General features: G+C 27.9%; 2 protein-coding genes across 2 annotated transcripts in view; one reads left to right on the forward strand and one right to left on the reverse strand.

Moving 5' to 3' along the window:
* Nucleotides 1-1,795: 1,795 nt before the first annotated feature.
* Nucleotides 1,796-15,822, reverse strand: LOC136985695 (transmembrane inner ear expressed protein-like). Its single transcript, XM_067283024.1, has 4 exons — nt 15,657-15,822; nt 3,096-3,213; nt 2,807-2,950; nt 1,796-2,707 (listed from the first exon to the last, which is right to left on the reverse strand). Exons 1-4 carry the CDS (start codon nt 15,747-15,749, stop codon nt 2,676-2,678), a joined length of 387 nt encoding a protein of 128 aa, XP_067139125.1. The 5' UTR covers nt 15,750-15,822; the 3' UTR covers nt 1,796-2,675.
* Nucleotides 15,823-20,640: 4,818 nt separating this feature from the next.
* Epac (Exchange protein directly activated by cAMP) overlaps nt 20,641-21,495 on the forward strand; it is a 58,106-nt gene continuing 57,251 nt past the window's right edge. Inside the window, exon 1 of the mRNA XM_067283023.1 lies at nt 20,641-20,745. The gene's annotated coding sequence lies outside the window, so the exon portion shown is untranslated. The remainder of the gene's footprint in view (nt 20,746-21,495) is intronic.

Consider the following 21,495-nt stretch of genomic DNA (forward strand, 5'->3'; position numbering starts at 1 on the left):
AATTTTCGACAAAAAGCACATGAGTTATTAAGCTTCAAACAGGGTAAACAAAAGCGTGCTGTCCCCCACACACACAGAAAATCCCCCAATTTTTTTTCATTTCTGGACATTTCAAGGTCCCCTGAGTCCAAAAGTGTAAAAATCTTGAGAGGGATCAATTTTGACCGATCACCATACTTCCCCTCTGTTATAACGTATATAACAGAGCCGGGAAAGTAAAAAGAATAGAAGACATCGTTCCAATGATGAACTTTCACGCAATTATAACATGAAAAATGGTAATTATTTAATACTTTCCACAATTCAGAAATTACAATTAACGATTATTGTACGATTTGAATAATTGAACATAATAAATCTGCTTTTAATTGGATGACAGAAAATCGTCCTTAAGCGGCTCCTTTATTTCCTATAAACTCAATATTATAAATGAGATTACGTTCTTCAAAATTCAATTTAAAATACGTAGTACCAAACAAAGATGGATGGCCAATAAGAGATATGTCATTTCAAATCATCACAGTGGAAAATTTATATCATTCGTAAAAGCGGGGGTCGTAAAACGAGTCTATTGCTTTTAATATTTTCGATTTAAAATACTTTTGATAGACTAGAGAGTAGTTTTTCTCTAAATTTACCAAAAGCAATGAAATTACACCCAAAAAAATTACAACAATCAATCACTTTAATATTATAATTTCTTCCTATTCTAGGCTTATTTTTCTGAATAAATTAAATAAAATTATTTGTTCATAAATAATTTTATAGGAAAATATAATAACGGCAATATTTTGATGTGTTTGGAAGGGTCTAATTATCCAACTGAACGAAAGATGGCACACGTTTCATCGTAATCGAAGTTTTGCGGCCGTTAATTCAAAATTCAAAAATAACCAATAAGATCTTTATTATTTACGTAATACCAAATCGTTCATATTATTGGAAGTGGAATATCCGATTTTGTGACGTGTGAAGTGAAATATACACATATATTTTTAAATTGGTGAATTTTTATTAAAAAAAAAATAGACGATAAAAATTAAAATTTGTTTTTCGTGATTGAATAATTCCTTACGTTATTTAGCGTTATAAAAATTTTGAATATTTTATTCATTTAATTCAACTATTTCATTATTAAAGCCGCGAATGAGCAACATTCTAAACGGAAATCGAACTCGGAGTCACGGCGCGATACAAGAACTACAATTAAATCTCAAAAATTAATTTAAAAAGCAGAAATTCGGAGCGTTCAATGTGATTTTTCCATTCGTTTTCTCTATAAATTTCTTAAAAATATTGAACTATAGTTCTAGCATTTATTTTCTTGATAGTAAAATTTATGTTTACAGCGAATCATCGGTAAGATTTATTATAATGGAGTTTAATCTATATACTACCTTTCTTCTTAATAAATTAAATCTAAGTATCGCGTGCATTTCTTTGAAATATTCCGAAAAAAATAAACATGGTGGCGGCGATATGTCCCATAGTTTTCGCTGGATACACGGTGTTTTTTAAAGCGATTGATCAATACTATTTACGACGGGGGTGATCCTTTATCTGGTATATTCCAGGAATTAGATTGGATAGATAGTACTCTACTGATGGATGATATATCGATCTGTCTGTACACTTCATCCGGAACGAGATAGAGCAATTTAAGTCACTACTCCCCACAGATTTACAGAATGTCAATGTTCGACCGACATAATATTGAAAAATTTTCTTCTTAAACTTTTTATATAATAATATATTTAATAAATTGAATAAATATATTAAAAAGCATAAGGAAGAATTTATTTAATATGTATCAAAACTGCATATTTACATATCTAAGTACTACTTAGTAAAGAATTGTATACATTTAAAACCATCTCTTTGTTATCATCTGCATCATCTTGATGATCATTTCTCAAATATCAATGAGCAGCTTAACTATTTTAATAAATAAATTCTATTTTTATATATAATTTTTCTCAAGATTTAAGCTATTACTTTTAACTATTCAATAATAATAATATATGAAGGAATAAAATAAAATATTCATTTAAAAATAATTATATATTCATTAAGCGCTATTGAGTGCAATTGAAATTTTTCAAGATTGTTAAGTAAATTATTGAATAATAAATATTAAAATAAATTATATTTAATAAATAAATGAATAAATAGAAAATACTTATATATGAATCGATTTTTTATAAAAAAAAATAAAATAATAAAAATTTATAAGTAGTGATAAATTTAAAATATATTAAGAATAATTATCAGGGAATGTAATTGTTTTGCTTGAATTCCCTGAGAAGTATGAGTAAAATAAGAAATATTTTAAGCCCACTTTTTCATTCTAAGAAATTACATTTTCTATAAAGTAATACTTTTTGTTCTTTATTTATTTTATTTTTTTTTCTTTGTATTTTTAATGAATTTTGTTCTGGGTGTTTCTTGTATTATTCTTCATCAAAGTCTATGCTCGAAGATTTTCCCTAATCCTATCAACCTTTTGATCTTTTGTATCACTGTTAATTTAACTTCGCTGCTTGCACAACTACTGCTCTCTTCGTCAACATTCTCGTCTGATCCATAGCTTTCGAGTTTCTCAAGAGAAGTTGATACCTTTTGTAATTTTCTTTGTTTTCTTCTGGCTCTTCTCGCTTCTTTCTCATACAATTCTGTCACTTTTCGAGCGCTGTCACTTTTTCGAGCGCTGTAATTGTTATATATATATATATACACAAATTAGGCAAAGTGTGTAAATGGTACCTTAATACTACGCTAAAGATTAAAATTTTAATTAATAATATACCCGTTCTTAAATTTGTATTCTCTACTTGAACTTTATTTAACATGCTCCTAAATCTTCTCGTAATTAATCTTCTCTTATAATCTGCTTCAATTTCTTGCTTTGTTCTTGGTATTCGACACTTCATGACACAGCAAGCGAGGACGGCTACGAAGAAAAATATATAACAATTTTTTTTATAATTAAATTTTTACGTAAAATAATTTATAAGTTTGCTAAAGTTTCTAAAATATAATTTTTCTTCAAAATTTTTTTTACATTTTCGGAAAGAGAAAGTGAAAAAATTACTTACAAAGAGTGATGGCGCATGCTAGAGTCATAAATAATAAATGCCATACTTTGAATTCATCTATGACTTCTATTTCTAACCAATCTTGTGGAGTGGGAGCTGGAACTGGTGATGGACATTCCTTCAAAACGGAAAAAAATTCAGTTTTCTCAATAATTAAAAAATTAACTTAAGAATTTAATAGTGTTCTACTCCAAGAAAGTCACCTTTAACCTCTCACAATTTCTCACGCCGGTGTTATTTATATACATATATTGATCTTAGCACTTAAGATAGATAAAATAAACAAGGAAACTTTTAAATTACCACACCCATTAAGAAAGGTCAGCGACTTATTTCAAGAGATTGATCATTGACAAAAGTATCTCTCTATGTCTTATCTGTGGCATTGCCACAATTAAAGTTGTACAAGAACTGTGTTCCATCTCTCTTCTTCAATCCCAAAACTTTATTTATAAAGTTAGAACAATTGTACAATGTTTATAATGGTTTATTAAACTTCAGAACCCAAGTGGAACTCTGTAGAAACCAGATCAATGGCAACTTATAATTACGAATTCTATACACCAATCGGCTTATAATTGAATATAAAACTTATATTTTTATATATATTATAATGAAATTTTATGATATTTATTATCCAAAATGTATATAAATACACACTTTTAATTTACTTTTTTATGAAAAAAAACTTGTATTTTTGTTCAAGTCGATCAAAATTAAAATGGTCGATTAAAAATTTTGATTTATTTTACAAAATTATTTTCTTTTTTATATTATAAACAATTTTTTAATATTTTAAAACACATTTTGTCTACTGATCTTATTACATAAGCTACAATTCGTTTAATTTTTATCAAAATTAAATACTCGCCAAATATTTTTTCTTAATAAAAAACACTTTTATAATCACATTTTAATCATTTTCTAAAGTAAAATATTCATCTTTTAAGTAATTGAATATTTTATGAGAGAGAAAATCGATGAGAGAATATTGCCTGTACCGCATTTCTTAGAATTTCGCTATTACTAGTGAAATTGGTAATCATTAGCAACTCTTGTAATATGAATTCTTATGAAAACATCTTCAGAAAATTAAATGCTCTAATAAAATATTTAGACATCAATATTATAATTTTTGAATTAATATTTAAATTAAAATATCTTCGTGCAATCGATGAATATATTAAGTCTAATTATAGAATTATTTTTCTTTCTTTTCTCATTTGAGAAAATTTAATTAGGCCTTTTATATTAATTTTCTTAAATAATATCGAAAGATTATTTTCCTAAATAAATCAATTTTTCCAACTTGAACCCAACCTGATTTCGGATTCCTCACCATGGATGTTCTTTATATAAGGATGCGGTTATTATATTCCAATTCTAATCTTACTGGCTTCTTTATTTATTTATATTTTATTGTATTTAATACTGCTACCATTTCTCTTTAACATTCTTCTCTTGTTCTCTATTCACTTACACTTTTCAAATCAGTTTTCTCATTTATATCGCATAATCTTCAAGTCGTTTTTGGTTTTTTATATTGATAAATACTATAAAATACATTAAACAATTTTTGATTTGTTAAATTCATTTTTTATTATAAGGTTTGCTACTCGTCTCTCCTGCATCCTGTTATAGTTATCTCGCTCTTCAGCATCTTATCGTGGATAACTTACTCTTCAGCATCTCTTTACAGATAACTCACTCTTATGCAGTATATTACATGTAAAATTAATAGAATTGGAGAATTTATTTATATTATCTAGAGAATTTTATGCATTATTTGTTTGAGTATATGTAGGTTAGAGTTAAATCATCCCTAAGTTTACCAATTTTAAATTTAAAAATATATATATCACACACCTTTGTTCTCATGTTTAAAATAATACAAAAATATTTCTGTTTAGAAAGAAAATTATAATTTAAAATGTGACAAGACTGTATATGCTTTCAATTATTCTTTTTGTTTATTTTAATACTGTTATTCTAATTGTATATGCTACATAAGGATGTGGATCAAATCCTCATGTAACAGCAACTTTACAATCTGAACCTCGATTTAATTGTATCATCATGAGGCGTATTTGCTACTGTTTTTACATTAAATGTTGTTTATTTATCTGAAAAATTAAGATGATGATAAAAATGGGTACAGAACTCACGTCTCTCCGTAGCATTCCGAAAACATCTGGTGAAGCATTTATCTCATTGGACTTTTATCTATTCTGGAAGCTGCTTACACGCTAGAAACATCATAATTTAGAAGTTTCGAAACGAACCCATGTTCTCAGATAGCATTAGTATGCTGTCAAAAGTGTGGGTTCACTTCTGTTCCAAGAATAAATACATTTCTTTGTGTGTGGATCTTAAATTCTTTAGTTTCTGTCTGTTAAACAAATGAATTCATTCTATAAAATTGAATAATTGCTTTACTTTATTCATATTAAAATTTTATTACTGGACACTAAATTTTATTAAGTATTTAAAAATATATAACTAGAATTGAATAAGTAAAATTCAATTTCCTCTGATTTTTTTCACGAAAAGAAAGAAATAATCACCCACTAATTATAATTATGATTTTGAAACTGTTCAAAAATTGACTATGAAACCTTTCAACTTTCGAGTTCATATTTAACTAAACAGTATAATTACTTAATTATTATATTATTAGGCCCTCTTATATTTATACTAACTATTAGAAGAATAGCATCAACATCTTTCCACATACAATTTTAAGTTACTTTATTAATGAGAACAAAAATATTTTGATTTTGTTTAATATCTTAAACATAATGTTATAAATTCACGCAATTTTAAAGAAATTTAAATAATTTCTAATACAAAATAATTTTTACAACTATTCCAATTATATTTTTAATTTAATTAAACGTTTTATAACCATTTTTTTTAATATAACAAATTAATACATTTAGATTTATCTGAAAAAAGTTGATAAATTTTTAATGCACTAAACTTTCCAAATACATTTCATTGAAGAATGTTTTATTTTAGTTTTTAGGTTAATAATATTAATAGAGTTTTTTAAAAAATAAAATTATTTCTAAATTCAATACATTATGAGTAAAATGAACAGAAACGTTAGCTTCCCTGTAAAACAAGCTGTTTTGGCAGTGAAGCGAACATAAGGGGTAAAACTAAATCCTTGTCTTTTGTGAAATTTCAGTTTTAAATTTCACTTATTTATAAGGTGTTGTACGCTTTCAAAAAGTATTTTTAGGCATTGTTTTCACATTACTAATCGAAAATGAGCTGTGGAGAGATTTTTAAATCGAATTTACCAACTTTATTGATTTAATATATGATGCTTTACCGCTCTCATTTTGATGGAGATATCAGCGCCAATTTATAAAATCTAATTTAAAAAAATTGTTTGTATAATTTACTTTATTTATAATTAATGCTGTGAAATATTACGCAAAATTCTAAACATGTTTTTCAATTATCATCAATAATAAAAGTTAAAAAAAAAGAAATAAGAAGTATGGACTTTACTTCTATAAAACTTCAATAAATTCATAAATAACGTTCCATAAATTAAATCCAGATAAATGTGCAGAATTTGAAAAACAAATTAATTTTGAAAATAAAAAAAATAAAAAAAAGCATTTTAATTTAATCTTTTAGATCAATGTTTCACAAAGTGGTTCCTACTGTCCCTGGGAGTCCTTAGAACCGCTGATGGGGTCCGTGGCAAATTAAAATTAATTTGGGGTGCGTGAACAACGTCAGGGAGTCCGCGAAAGGTTTAATAAAAAGTAAAATGATTGTGATTCATTTTCATTATTATGAAAGTTAAAAATAAATAGTAATAAATATATTGGTAGTCATTTTTATGTCTTTAGTAAAATATAAGTACAGTACTAATATACTATACTAATAATGTATTTTTTCATACTTTTCGGTTATCCGTTTTTTCAGTTATCCGACCAACCCCAGTCCCCAATTGAGTCGGATAATCGATGCTCTACTGTATAGATAAGTACATAAAGTACAAGTAATGACAAGCATTGCACGGTGGGAATACCAGCTAAAGCTTGCCCATTTTGAAAATGGGCTCTGTGTTTCATTTATTACATACATTATGATATTTTAAAATTTATTTTGTTTGTTTATAGAATTTTATACATTTATTTAATTTTTCTATCCAAAACAGTGATAATTATTTGTTTTTCATAATTATAAAAACTATTTAATGACTAAAAATTTATAGACAATTCATTTATTTTGATAAAAATATGGTTTTTTTATGAAAATTCAATAGATAAAATAAAAAACTTATTCATTTTATATTTTTGTAATATAATTTATAACCCAATTAGAAAAACATTGTAAAGGTCCGCTTTTAGCGTAGCAGGTCGAAAAGCCACGCGACCGGGATAATTGGTCCCACCTGGCGTGGGGCTATAAACGGCCGGGAAGAACAAAGGGGTAGCGTCAGCGGCCGGATGGCCGAGCGGTCAAGGTGGCAGACTACCGCTCTGGGGACCCGGGATCGAATCTGAACGGGTCGAGAAATCCCAGGAATTTTTCGGGGGGTGGTCCGTTCGGATATGTCGGGCCCCGTCCCTCACCACCCGGTCGCCCCATTGTGGGCCTGGCCGAACCCATAATGGACCTACTAAAAGAGGCCCTCTTAGTGCCCACAGGGCGGAAAGAGTTAAAAAAAGGGGGTAGCGTCTCCGTTTATGGGTACACGTCAATGTGTTTGCCACGTGTTGGTCGACTTGAAAAACGTAAACAAGGGACGGACGCGACTGTAAGCTACGTCGTCGGGAGGAGGGCGGACGTCTTTGGAAGCTCCCAGGGGAAAAGAAGGACCTGATTGGTCTCAAGTTGTCGCCGGTAAAACTCTTTAAATTGTAAGAGTGGCGAGAGGAACGGGGAGAAGGGCGAGAGACCGGATACGTGGTAGTCTCTGAACTTAGGAAGCCCGTGAGGAGAGAGTGTTCTCTTCTTAGGAATTCCTCTGAGAAGGGTTAGTGTAGAGACCGGACGGCCACACGGTTGAGCCAACTCCGCAAACCGACCGGAGTTTCCCCAGAGTCTAATAGTCCCCAACAGACAAGCTGTTACGCGAGGCACCACACCTTTGTTGCATCGTATGTGTAATGTTGTCAAACTTGTACATCCTGTAAATATTTGTTTTGTAAATAAACTGTAAATATTCAGTGGACTGAGTGTGGAGGTGTAGCTTTCCTCGAACCATCGTACGGACATTCTCGAGTCGTAAGAACCAACTCGAGACGGATCATCGTAAAGATCGTAACGGATTACATAAGGATCATCACTAACATTACACATTTTTTTTTTGTCTTCACTCAATTATATCCGTTTTTCAAAACAACCAAGGTTTAGCTAGTAATTTCAATAAATATTACTTTAAATATTAAAAAATATTTTATTTATATTTTATTTTTTATGTCACCATTCAGGTCCCATTCAGACATCAAAGTTAAATTTGTAATTCTGCTATTATGTAGTTGTATAGAGTTATTTCACTTGGAGTTCATGGTCGGGTTTTTGCTATGGGCATAATAAGTTTGGGAACCATGGTTTTAGATCATCATCAAACCTGCTCAAAGGATGCTATTCTTGATGCTCTAGAGCTTCTTAATTTTTTTTATTAATTTTGTCACTAGGTTGTATAGGTTTTAATGTAAAAAATCAAGAAAAATTATATAATTCGTAGAGAAATATTACACATAACTAGCTAGTAAACTCTTTAATTGATAAAGACTTTTTATCATGTTTTACTAGCTAATTAATTATATCTAAAAGAAAATTATATTAAAATAAAAGAAAAATATTCATAATATAACAGAATAAAAACGTGAAAAGTTTTAAACACGAATTCTATAATTACTTTACGTGACATTTGACACGCTTTAGATAAATTATAACACTTTATAACTAATTTAAATACTGAATTTACAACATTTCATATCGTTCATATTCATTATTTTAGCTATTTTACGTGTACTCGCCTAAAACTAAGAATTTAACCTCAAATGGGAAGAAGTTTTTATTTTATAATGCGGAAGAAGTCACATATTGTGTCACGAAACCTATTAAATTATTTTATCACGATACGAGTCATCGTTATATAATTAAGTGATATTTTTATACAGTTATAAATCAGAAATCAGAGAAATTTTGCATTTTTTTCTGTCATGTTCGTGCCATATTCTAACGTGCATAACAGAGTAACGTGCAAAATATTAATAAATTCAAAGGCAAATTCAACAACAATGTAAAATCTCGTAGTTTCTTTTTTCATTTTTTCAAAGTTACAATGTGTAAATAATGAAATTGTAACGTAATTAAAGTAACTTTATATTCAATTTTATAAAAATTTAACATATTTAATAATGTTAACTAATATAATAATGTTAAAATGTGAGGAAATATCAAAATTGAACATAAAAGATACTCTTTTGAGAAATTTGTAAGAAAGACTGTTTGAAATATTACAATTTTAACACTGATTGGTAGAGATATGACGAGCTTAACGACGGTTGGTCGATTAAATTTTAAATTTTATGACTCCGCCTATTTTTTAACGTTTTAATCAATCATCGTGTAAATCCTGAAACATTTTAAATACTTTTTCTTATAACTATGACAGAGGACCACCTACTTTTATATAATAACATTTTAACATTTTAAAAAATTTTAAAAATTAAGATTAAGTTATTTTATACAATAACGATTTATTTATACTTAATTGTATATTTGATAGTAGTGATTGATGTTTAAGCTACTTAAAATTATATAGAAGAAAGTTACATAGTTGATTATTCGATTATATTTTCGTGTAACTAAAATTTTCATCAGAGAATGATCGTAGGTGGTAGCGGATCGTCTATTCTTGTCATATTGGAGCCATAGCACAACACGAAAACATCAATTGACCTCATAGCTAGATCACAAGAAAAAATTCATTATTGTCGATCATATCCGAGTATCACGAACTGTCATACACACAATCCTCATCATCAAAATAGGAGGAATGATCCGAGGTTTTTCTATTATTTTTCTATATTTTATAAATATTGTAAATTTATAACACAAAAAAGAGAAAAATTAAATAAACTCTCGACTGTAACTATATTTAATTGGTCACTTAACAATAGGAATGTTAAAAAAATTTGAATTATCTACATTCAGTCCCGTTTTCTAACATTCTTCTAAGCCATTAGGGCATTCTAATTAACAATAGCAATGCCAATTAATACTAATTCACTCATTTTAATTGCGTTAGCGTTAATTAGTGCGTTAGGGTTATCGTTAATTATTCATCATTGTCAACGATAATCACGTATTCTAGACCACATTTGAACATTATTACGTCTAAAACTACATTTTGTAGATCCTGTTTTACAAGGCGTTCTAAAAAATCTTTTAAGCAATATGGCGCACAACGTATACAAGCATAATTCTAAAAAACAATTTACACTCATGTGCAAAACTTAAGGATAATGTGCATTTACATAGAAAACATGTTGGGAAACAGTGGTAAGTGCATGTAGTGTTTCTTAGTTCAAGTCCTTGACTGTGTGTCACACTTGATCCACGAACCTATCGCTTGGTGGCACTTTAAACACTCGTTGCAGTCAGATACGTGCCGCGCGCACTTTCAACACACCAATAGTTGTATTCGTTGCATCACAGATTGAACACACACAGCAGTGTTGGTGGCCATACTGGTAGTGCACGTGTCAGGAGAATGGCGCAGAGACACCATTTGGATGATTTTATGCGTAGACGATCGTCGGACGACTGGAGAGCGGTCAGACCCAAATGGAAGTGTCGCGGGTATTGATTGTCCCCCAAAGTGTCATCTCAAGAGACTGGCGACGATTCCAGCAGAGTGAAAACGTCACTCGGAGGTGTGGGGAGGCCGTCCAAGGTGTACCACTGGCCAAGAGGACCATTACTTACGCCTAACAGCCAGACGCAATAGACACAGCACCGCCTCGGATCTCGCTAGAGAACTTGCAGCTGCTACAGGGACCAACATTTCAAGGTTTAAGTGTACAGACGGTTAGCGGGAAACACGTATATGCCAGAAGACCAGCAAGATGTATTCCATTAAACCAAGTGCAAATAAGAGCTCGTTTTAATTGGTCCAGGGAACATCACACATGGACCCAGGAGCAATGGAGTCATGTCTTGTTTACAGATGAATCCAGGTTTAGTCTCAGCAGTGATTCACGACGTGTCTTCATCTGGAGAGAACCTAGGACACGGTTCCGTCCAGAGAACATTACTAAACTGGACCAGTACAGAGGTGGAGGAGTTTTGGTGTGGGGTGGCATCATCCTGGGGTCTCGCACTCCCCGGCATGTCTTCCCACGGGGTTCAATCACAGGTGCGGTGTATCGGGATGTCATCCTGGACCAATATGTTCGTCTCTTTCGAGGTGCAGTGAGCAATGACTTCATTCTGATGGATGATAATGCGCGTTCCCATCGGGCAGGCATGGTGGATGAGTACCTTGATACAGAAGATATCAGACGATTTGATTGGCCCAGTCGCTCGCCAGACTTGAACGCAATAGCGCATGCATGGGACATGCTTGGCAGGCAGATTGCACGTCGTCAAATGGCTCCAAGGTCCATTCCCGAGCTCAGGGAAGCACTGGTCCAAGAATGAGAAGCCATACCCCAGCCACTTCTTGATAACCTCATTCTCAGCATGCATTCGCGTTGTGGTACATGTCTTGCAGTGTGGGGGTGATCACACACACACTATTAATGTCCTTGTGCCGCACCTTGCTACCTGGACTAACACATGAGTACGCTTTCTGATTTTCACACCATTCTCAATTGTCGTCCATGTTGCCCACTCTGTACCGTTTCTCACACTGTTTGCAGTTTGATATCATTTGCAATGCAACCTGCAATCCATATATGGGATCCTTGTTTTTCCTGTCATAAATACCTTACACCACATTATCCTCAAGTTTTACACGAGTGTATAAATCTTATTTTTATATTTTTAGATGAAAAATTTAATGTTAAACACCTTATAAACAATATTTTATACCATATTTACACAATTATTACATCTAAAAAATCACTTGGATCCTACTTACAATTTTTACATAAGAGGCATTTCAAATGCCTTATATTTACGTATTGCAAACCAAATTCAATTATTAATGTATCTAAAAAAAATCAGTTTCTTAAGTGCTGTGTACAATTTTAGATGAATGATAACGTAGAAAAAAAGCATCTCATAAACAAAACTACTCTGAAAACGGCATTCAAAACAAGCATCAGCAAGTGCTTCAAGTACTCTAGCACAGAAAAAAACTGCTGTTCTTTTAGAAAACATGATGTTTTTTATTTTCTTTAAATGGCAATTTAGTATTATCAAATTTAAATTATTAAAATTATTATTATTTTGAGTATTACCTCCATAATCATTATCATAACCATTAAAGAGTCGTACGCATTTGTAAACAATTTGCAACTTTTATTGGAAATTGAATTTTTTCAATATTTTTCAAGCATAAACAACATTTACAAGTAGTTTAAACGGCGAGAGATATTTATAAATGACTTTCAGAGTTAAACAGCTACAACTAAATTATTTAAATTATTTCTTTTTTTTCTGAAAAGAGTCTTTTAAGTAAATCGCATTTTCATTTTCTTGTTTTTTTTTTAAAGAGAACATCTGTTTAACGTACGAAACTTTCGCAAATTCTCTAGAAATTTCAATATTTTCGTTTTTTACTTTTATGGCCAAAACCTTTTAATTTGGTTAAATACATAAATTCTAAAATAATATGAAAATTTAAATATATTATTAAAAATGCAAAATAAATAAATAAATAAATAAATACAAAAATAAAGTTTTTTGCTTTTTATTTTTAAAAAGTTTTATAAACGTTTAAACTGTTTTTTAAATTTGTTTACCCGTTATTTTTGAATTTTTAAAATTAAAAATAACGGTTAAGAATTTTACATTATTGACGTAATAATACATTTTTAAAAAGTATCCTATTACGTAAAAATAACGTAATAATGAACGTCTTTTTAAAAAACGTATTATTACGTCAACGTTCAATCTCATTATTTAAAAAATTCATTTCTAAATTTCAAAAATTAACGAATTTATTTATTTTTTAAAAGATTTATCTAGCTTAAACACATTATTATACTTTTATAAATTTTATTTTCCGTTAAATCCGTAGAATTTTAGAATTTTTTTTTTTTTCAATTTTAACGTTATGACCAAGAGAAAACTTTTAAAATATTTAACACTTTATACTCAATTTTTTATTAGTTAAATATATAAAAATAACACTAACTATAGAAAATTTATAGAATAATTCGATAAAATTTAGCAGTTTTTAAAAATTTTTACATATTGAAATTTATGGAAAGAAGGCAAGTGCATCCATAAACATCCATCTTAGCTGTTAATTTTGTTATAATTTCTGAGAAAATTTACGTGTAGATAGCAAACGAATATGTGGATAGACAACTAGACGTGCAAACGGAGTGCAAAATATTTCCAAAAAAATTCTATAATTTTTTAAAATTTTCCTGAAGTTTCTAATAGAAATTTAGCATATAAAATGAATAAAATAAAAATTTATTTTTTAATTAACTAAAAACTACAAAGTCTATAATAATTATTATTTAAAATGGTAACAATTTAATAATTAAAAAATTAATTTTAAAAATAATTTTTTGAATTTTTATTGACTCTTTATTATAATTAAAATTAATTAATACATTTATGTTAATTAATTTTAATTATAATAAAAAATATTTTAAAAAATTCATTTTGAGAGTTTTCAGATAATTTTTTTTTAGAATATTGAAACTCATTTTAATTAAACTTATTGTAAATTATTATGAAAAATGAGTAAAATAATAGATTTATAATTTATTTATTTTAAAAAGTACAATAATTAATTTTTTAAACGTCAAATTTGATAATTGCATTTTATTAGAAAGTCCTCCATTAACAAAATTAAATTATGTCAATAAACATTAAAGACAAAGCAGAACTTCAAAGAAAATTAATTTTACAAGATATTAATTAATATTTTTCGAAAAAAATTTAAATTGAAATTTCCATTTTTATAGGAAAAATTTCAAAAAAAAATGAAAAAATCACTTAAATAAGGATAATTAAAGGATTCTTTGGAAACATTTTTATAAATATATAATGGAAGAGATACTTTAAATATTGTAATTAAATGTGATTAATCTTTAATTTATTCCAAAAATTGCATTTAGTTAATTAATTTTTGAATAAACTTCCCTTCAAAAAATTTCCTAAAATATCCAAAAAAAAAGTGATGAGAATCTTACACTATTTTTGTGTTTAGAATATTCGAAAATTTTCTAGAATTTTTTAAACTTTCATAATATTCCTAGAATCGTTTTGTATATGTTTAGAAAATTCCACGAATCCCCAAAATTTTAGGACATTTTGTTTTAAAGAATAATCCAAGAATCTGTATCAACGAAGGATGCCAGATGCTAGACATAGATGTGTCGATATTTAAGAAAATAAATAATTTAAAAACATTGATGTCCTTGAGCGAGTCAATTGTTGTGCAGGTGTACCCCTTTTCTAATCGTGGCATTGTTCCAATATCTCCACCCTCTTTGAGTGATGAACATAAAAAAAACCACATACCACACACAGACAGGTCCACATGTCCAGCATCAGATAAGATTCGAAAAGATACGCCTTCCACACTTTCTAATGTGTTATTTGCGAAGAGAAATATTAAATTAAAAAATGTCAAGAGGCAGATAATTACTATTATTAACAGAAAAGTGGTAAAACACATAAAAATTATTAAAAAAATCCATCGCCTTAAATATGCAAATGAAGTGTTTTTAGGTGAAGAAAGAGAAATGTTTTTAGCTTATGATGCTAGAAATTTTCGTAGACAATATTTTATTTAAATAATTTCATCAGATATTTATTTTTAATAAATATTCTATAATATATATTGGAATATGAATTATATTTCAACGTGTTCTATATACATTGAAATAGAATAATGAATATTCTATAAAATATAAAATGCTTCAAATATTGTAATAATATTCTTTCGAATATTTCAAATATGTTCTAGCACATATTCCATATATAATAATACTCTGTAGAATATTCATAGAAAATTAATTATCCTATATAATAATAGTTTAAAACTAGTTTTTTGAAGAATTTATTTAAGAATAGCTGTGAATATTCATTTTCAATTATATTTATTATACTCTATAAACAATTTTTATTAGACAATTCAAATATTCTATAAAATAATCTTCTATAAAGTAGTTTTATTTAGTATTTACATGAAATAATTTATCGAAATATTCCCTAGAATAATTAACCTTGTATCAATTATTCTTAACCGAATATCCTATAGAATATTGCACAAAGGAAAGCAGAACGTGCTCTATTCTACGATTGATTACTACGTAAGAGTAATTAGAGGTTATCCAAAGACTTTTCTAACGAACGGGAGGTGCATAGAATGAATATAGAATATCTTACGTGTGTTGTTGTAAGTGGAGGTAGCATCATAGGGAACAGAACATAAGTCCTGACAGTGGTATAAACCCAACGGCACCAACATTTGGCCGACATATTTTAAATCCAGTGTCACATGTTCTCCTTTGTACAAAGATATCCACCACGTGAAGAGTGTCGATAGTGACACTACGGCGCGTGAGCAGAAGTGAACGCCTCAGGATCCAACCATTGTCTCCGGGGTGAAGGGAAAAACCTACGTGTGTATCATTTAACCATCATTACAAACCTGTATTATATCTAATGTATAAACACCGAAACACACCCCTGTTTAAGGAGAATTGCGTTCATTCAACGCAATTTTCCACTTGTTTCTATCATACAAACACTAGGAAATTTATATAGAGGGAGGAGATTCGAGGGTGGGATTCGTGTGTATAGCTATATATTGTGTAAACATTCTCTACTTTAATGTAATTTTAGGGAATTATCACTTGTTTTACGTAGTTTTCTGTAGGTAAACACGTGGGAATGTAGTCGAAGAGAGGGAGAAATGTCAAGGGATAGTTTGAATTCGTGTTTATAGTTTTATATTACACAAATTTCCCTCACTATTTAACATTATTTCAAGTGAAAAATTACTAATTTAATATAATTTTCTGGCTTGTTTCTACTATACATTTATTCAAAGGAGAGGAATTAAATGTGAAGGGGTGATTAAAATTCTTGTATAGCATTATATTACCTTAACACTCCTCTCTGTTTAGCATCTTTTAAGTTGAAAATCATTAATTTAACATAATTTTCTGACTCGTTTCTATGTATAAACATACATACATTTATTCGAAAGGGGAATAAACGTAAAAGGTGTGATTAGATTTAACTTTAGATGTGAAAAAATCTTTTTTAATACCATTTTAGAGAGTGTATCACCCATTAATACAGTTTTATAGCTATAAATTTATATAGTATATTTATATATATATATATATATATATATAAGGGAGAAGGAGAAAGGAAGTGATTATAATTCGTGTGTATAGTTTATATTCTATAAACACTTCTCTGTTTAACATTATTTGAGATGAGAAATTAATCGTTTAACCCAAGTTTTTGACTTGTTTCTGGTTATAAATATATATATTTATGTAAGGAAGAGATAAGTATAGCTATATATTGTGCAAACACAAGTACGATAGTAATAAATATTATATCATGTAGTTGCACGGTTGCAACTAATTTAGAATTAAAAGATGCATCATGGTAAATAGATGGAGTAGACTTGCCCATTACTGTGATGGAAGAAAGCCATTATTGCCAAGGACATTTGCCTTACCACGCCCAGAATATTCCATGTTCATTTTATATAAAAGTAGACAATATTATCATTCTTCCAGTTATAACGTCCAGGAGAGAGTTTTTTCATTGCTTTATTCTAAAAAATCGGTACATATAATATTTTAAAAGGTAAAAAAGGGTTTAAATGTAACAATAAAATTAAAATTAAAATATTTTATTGTGTTTTAAATGATTTTTTCAGACGTTTAAAGCTTACTTTTATGTTAAACTTGGCGGTGTCTTTGGATCATTTTCTAATAAAATTTTAAAACTTCTTTGAAAAATTTATTGTACATGACAATTTTCAGACTTTTAACATTTTATAAATTGATTTATTTTTAAAGTTTTTAAGCTTAAATTTGGGATTTTATGGGATGTTTTTTGAACCTCTTCCGATGCAATCGTTCAATTTGGTAAGTAGTTTATCGCAGCGGATAGCGCGAAAATTTCGAAAGAAAATCCAAAATAAAAAATATATTTGATTCCCATTAATGGATTTTTAGCTTTTTTACGCTTGGATCTTTTTAGAAAAATGAGATTTTAGGAAAAATAAAACCAAAAAAATCCCAATTTTTCAGTTTTTCTGATGTAATCTTTGAGGTTATTTATCTTGACGGATAGCTTAAAAATCTCAAAAAATAAATATAAAATAAAATATTTCATTACTATTAAGTAAACTTCTAAGTGAAATTATTAAAATACTCAATTTTAAAGAAGATTTAAGTTAAAAATTTAAATTCTCCACTTGTAAGATGTAGAGAATTTGCGTTCTTATGCAATTTTTTAAGTATTTTTTTATGCGAAATTATTGAAAATAGATAGAATAATTAAATTTTAATTCGCTTTAATGTGTTTTTAAGCTTAATTTTCTTTTAAAAACGCGATTTAAACAAAAATTTAAGCAAAAATATTCACATTATTTCAGCTCTCGTAGTGCAATCTTTATCACGAACATAGAATTAAAAACACTAAAAAAATAAATAAATAAAATATAAAATTTTAATTATTTATAATAAATTTTAAGCTATGTTTTAAATTTAATTTTTCTTCAAAAACACAATTTTAAAGAAAATCTAAGTTGAAAAAAAAAATCAAAACTCTCCATTTCTCCTGATGCATTTTTTATGGTTAGATATAGATAAAAACGTTAAAACAGGAGAAAAATGTAATATTTTAATTTTTTATAATAAACTTTTAGCTATTTTAAGATCAATTTTCTCTTGCAAATACGATTTTGAAAGAAATTTAGGTTGAAAAAACTAAATTCTCCAGCTCTTCCGATGCAATCTTTCAATTTTCGTGATGTAGTTTATTGTGTAGGATAGAGTGAAAAGTTTGAAAGTAATCCACAAAATGCAATATTGTGAGTCTAGAAAAGCCATTCTTTTCCTCAAAGTGACCCAACTTGTTTAGAATAAATCGTACTGAAAGCATCTCCTCTGCAACATCCCATGCGTGTTAAGATTTCGTTTACACAAAAAATCGATAAATTTCGTGTCGCCATCTGCTGTTAGGAATTAAAACCATTAATAATAAAATATATTTTAATAATAATAATAGTAATAATAATTAAAATCAATTATTTTAACTATAATTTTATCATTAATTTAATTATAAATTCATTCAGATAATATCTATTAAATCATACATCCGTTAGGATGCTGGATACCATTAAAGATCGATGATGATGCTTTGGAGAAGATGAGGAAAATGTGGAAAAGTTGTTCGAAATAATTAAATTTTTTAGTAAATAATTATTATTTTTAGGTTATTTAGTAATGAATTCCGTGTTTTGAATGATTTTGACGTCGCTAAATCCCACCTGTCTATAGACGTTTTATGCATCTTACGTGAAAGTAGGGATCAATCAATAACTGTATCTATCTTCTATTGTCTTTTTTCCTCTCCTTTTTTTATTTTTTGAAGAAGAAAGAAGAAGAAGAAAAGCTGTTTTTTGAAGTAGAAAAGGTGTTTTTTATGTCAAGATTAATACTTAAACAGATAAAAGTTTCTAACGATTTTCATCTTAGTTTTCTCCAATAATTTACCCCCTCAAAAAAACTTAATCAAAGTTAATGATTTTTTGAAGAATTTCTAAAAATTCAAGTATCTAATAAAATGAAAAATGCTTTTAGATAGATCTAGAAAACGTATTTGTCTTACATTTGATGTAATAAATTAATTAAAATGGTACAGAAGATAAGAAAGATGATAAATGCGATCATTTTCCAACTAAAAATTCAACGATTCCTTTAAAAATTCAAGTAATAAATTTAAATTAATTTAAAAATTTAAACTTAAAAATATCACTTTATAAAAAATTTAAAGCATTTTTTTATTATTTAAAATCAATTTTTCGATACGATTTTATTTTAATTTAAACAATTTTCCAGAGAAGTTCCAAAGATGCGTATCAATTTATCAAGATAATTTAAGTAATAAAAAATTTATTTCGGTTCTCTAGAAGATCGAAAATAAAAATTTAAATTGTTTTTTTCCTTTTTTTAATTTAAATTACTTTAATATTTCTAAATAAATTTAATTTTTATTAAAAAAGACCGAAAGAATTCTTCAATTAAAGTAATAAATTTTCTATTATTAATTGAAGAACAATTTTGATTAAATTAAAGAATCGATCGAATGATGGATTTCCGAATGTCTTTAAATGTTTTTAATTATAAAAAAAAGGAAAAGAAATTTTAAAAATATATATATAAAGTTAAAGAAATTCACCCCTAAGTCATGGCAATTCTCCAATAATTGTTTCAGAGAGATGGAAGAGAATTATTTTCTTATCAAGAGGAAGTCAGCCAAAACCTGTAGAATTCAGACCTGTTGTCCAAAAAAAAATAATATTAATTCTTATAAAAAACAAAAATATTATTATTTTTTCTTAGTTTTTATAATAAATTAAATTAATTATTTAAGAAAAATATTCACATCTCATGGCAATAAAATGATACTTTTATATTATTTAAACTATATTTTATAAAAGAAGTTTTCTGAAGAAAGCTTCTAAATCGATATTGTTAGAGGAAAAAAAATATTTTTTTAGATGATTTAAACGGGTTTTTGACATTTTTATTTATCATATGCTTTTAAAATCAGTTTTTATTTGATAAATTTAGAGTTATTTTCTTCATCTTTTGATGCAATATTTATGCACTAGTTTATCAATTTTCTATGCTAAACATGCACAAGTTTATCCATTTTCTATGCTATACATGTGAAAATTTATCTAGTTTTTTATACTACATAAACATGAATTAATCATTTACTATGCTTTATGTATACAAATTTATCTACTTTCTATGCTACACATGTGCAAATTTATCAACATATTTAAGCATAAACATGTTTAGAATCGTGTTTTTCTTGTATTTACAGTTATAAAGTACAATTTTCCTTATCGAATTCCCAATATTTTCAACACTCTCTTACATTAAATGATGGATTTACTCTAGCTTCCAGGTTATATCATTCGATAATATAGCATTAATTTAGCTGTTACAGGGAGGTAAATATGATTTATTGTTATTTTTAAAACGTTCTTTAGATACTAAAACGTATCTCAACCTTCTTTTATAATGAGAATTTATCGATTTGTAAGACTGGCGAGTGAGCGCCTTCGGGAAAGTACAGAAGCTGGCTCCATCTATGTATGCTCTTACAGACAGTATCCAGAATCCTACAGGATATGTTCAACATCTGAACGCTGTTCGTCTAAGCTCTAACACTGTTTCGTGGTATGCTTATAAGAAAATTCATATTAAAGGTAAGCATCAACCTTTTTATCCCTACATCAACTGATGCTGAACTTATCTTACCTTTCACTTCTTTAGTAGCTGTTTATATTCATGAGTTTAATTAATAACTAGGCATTAGAAGAAAATTTTAATAAGTGTTTCTAGAAAAATTCATTTTTTCATACTTTTTCTTTAAGTAAATATCTTGTTATGGACTTAAAATATAATGATGTTAAACGTTTTATGAGCAATTTCTGTGCTGTGAATGGTGTCGAGTTTAATTTTTTTGTGACTTAATTAATTAATTCTTACTTAATTCTGTCTGTAGAATATTGTTATTATGTTTTTAATTTTATACTCATTTTGTTACATTGTTTTCTCAAGTTCAAACAATTCAGAAATCTATAAATTTCTATATTTAACAATATGTATTTGTATAGAATATTCTGCATAGCAACTAAAGATTATATCTATATATAATTTAAATTTATAGAATTAAATTTTAATTTAATGTATAATTAAAAATAAAATTTCATTTTCTTCATTAATTACTAACACTTACATGTATAAAGTATTTTATAAATATTTATTTTCCATTATCTGATACTCGATTTTGAAAATGTTGTGTCTACAAAAAAGAAAAAGTGCACTTAAAAGTATGACTCAGTTAATGCAGTTTTATCTTAATCTAGAAGTATTGCTAGAAGGTAGAGAATATTCAATATTATTCACGTTATTATTTAAATTTATATATTTTCTAAATCATTATTTATTGTTAT

This window comes from Centruroides vittatus, unplaced genomic scaffold (genome assembly GCF_030686945.1).
Source record: "Centruroides vittatus isolate TY-2023 unplaced genomic scaffold, ASM3068694v2 contig_975, whole genome shotgun sequence".
Classification (NCBI taxonomy): Eukaryota; Metazoa; Arthropoda; class Arachnida; order Scorpiones; family Buthidae; genus Centruroides; species Centruroides vittatus.

What these genes read in the sequence shown, in the direction of transcription:
- LOC136985695 (XM_067283024.1), bottom strand. Translation starts at nt 15,749, where the DNA reads ATGTCGGCCAAATGTTGGTGCCGTTGGGTTTATACCACTGTCAGGACT. An exon ending in AGCATGCGCCATCACTCTTT is followed by an intron (nt 2,951 to 3,095) that starts GTAAGTAATTTT and finishes TTTTCTTCGTAG; the next exon opens with CCGTCCTCGCTTGCTGTGTC. An exon ending in GAATACAAATTTAAGAACGG is followed by an intron (nt 2,708 to 2,806) that starts GTATATTATTAA and finishes TAACAATTACAG; the next exon opens with CGCTCGAAAAAGTGACAGCG.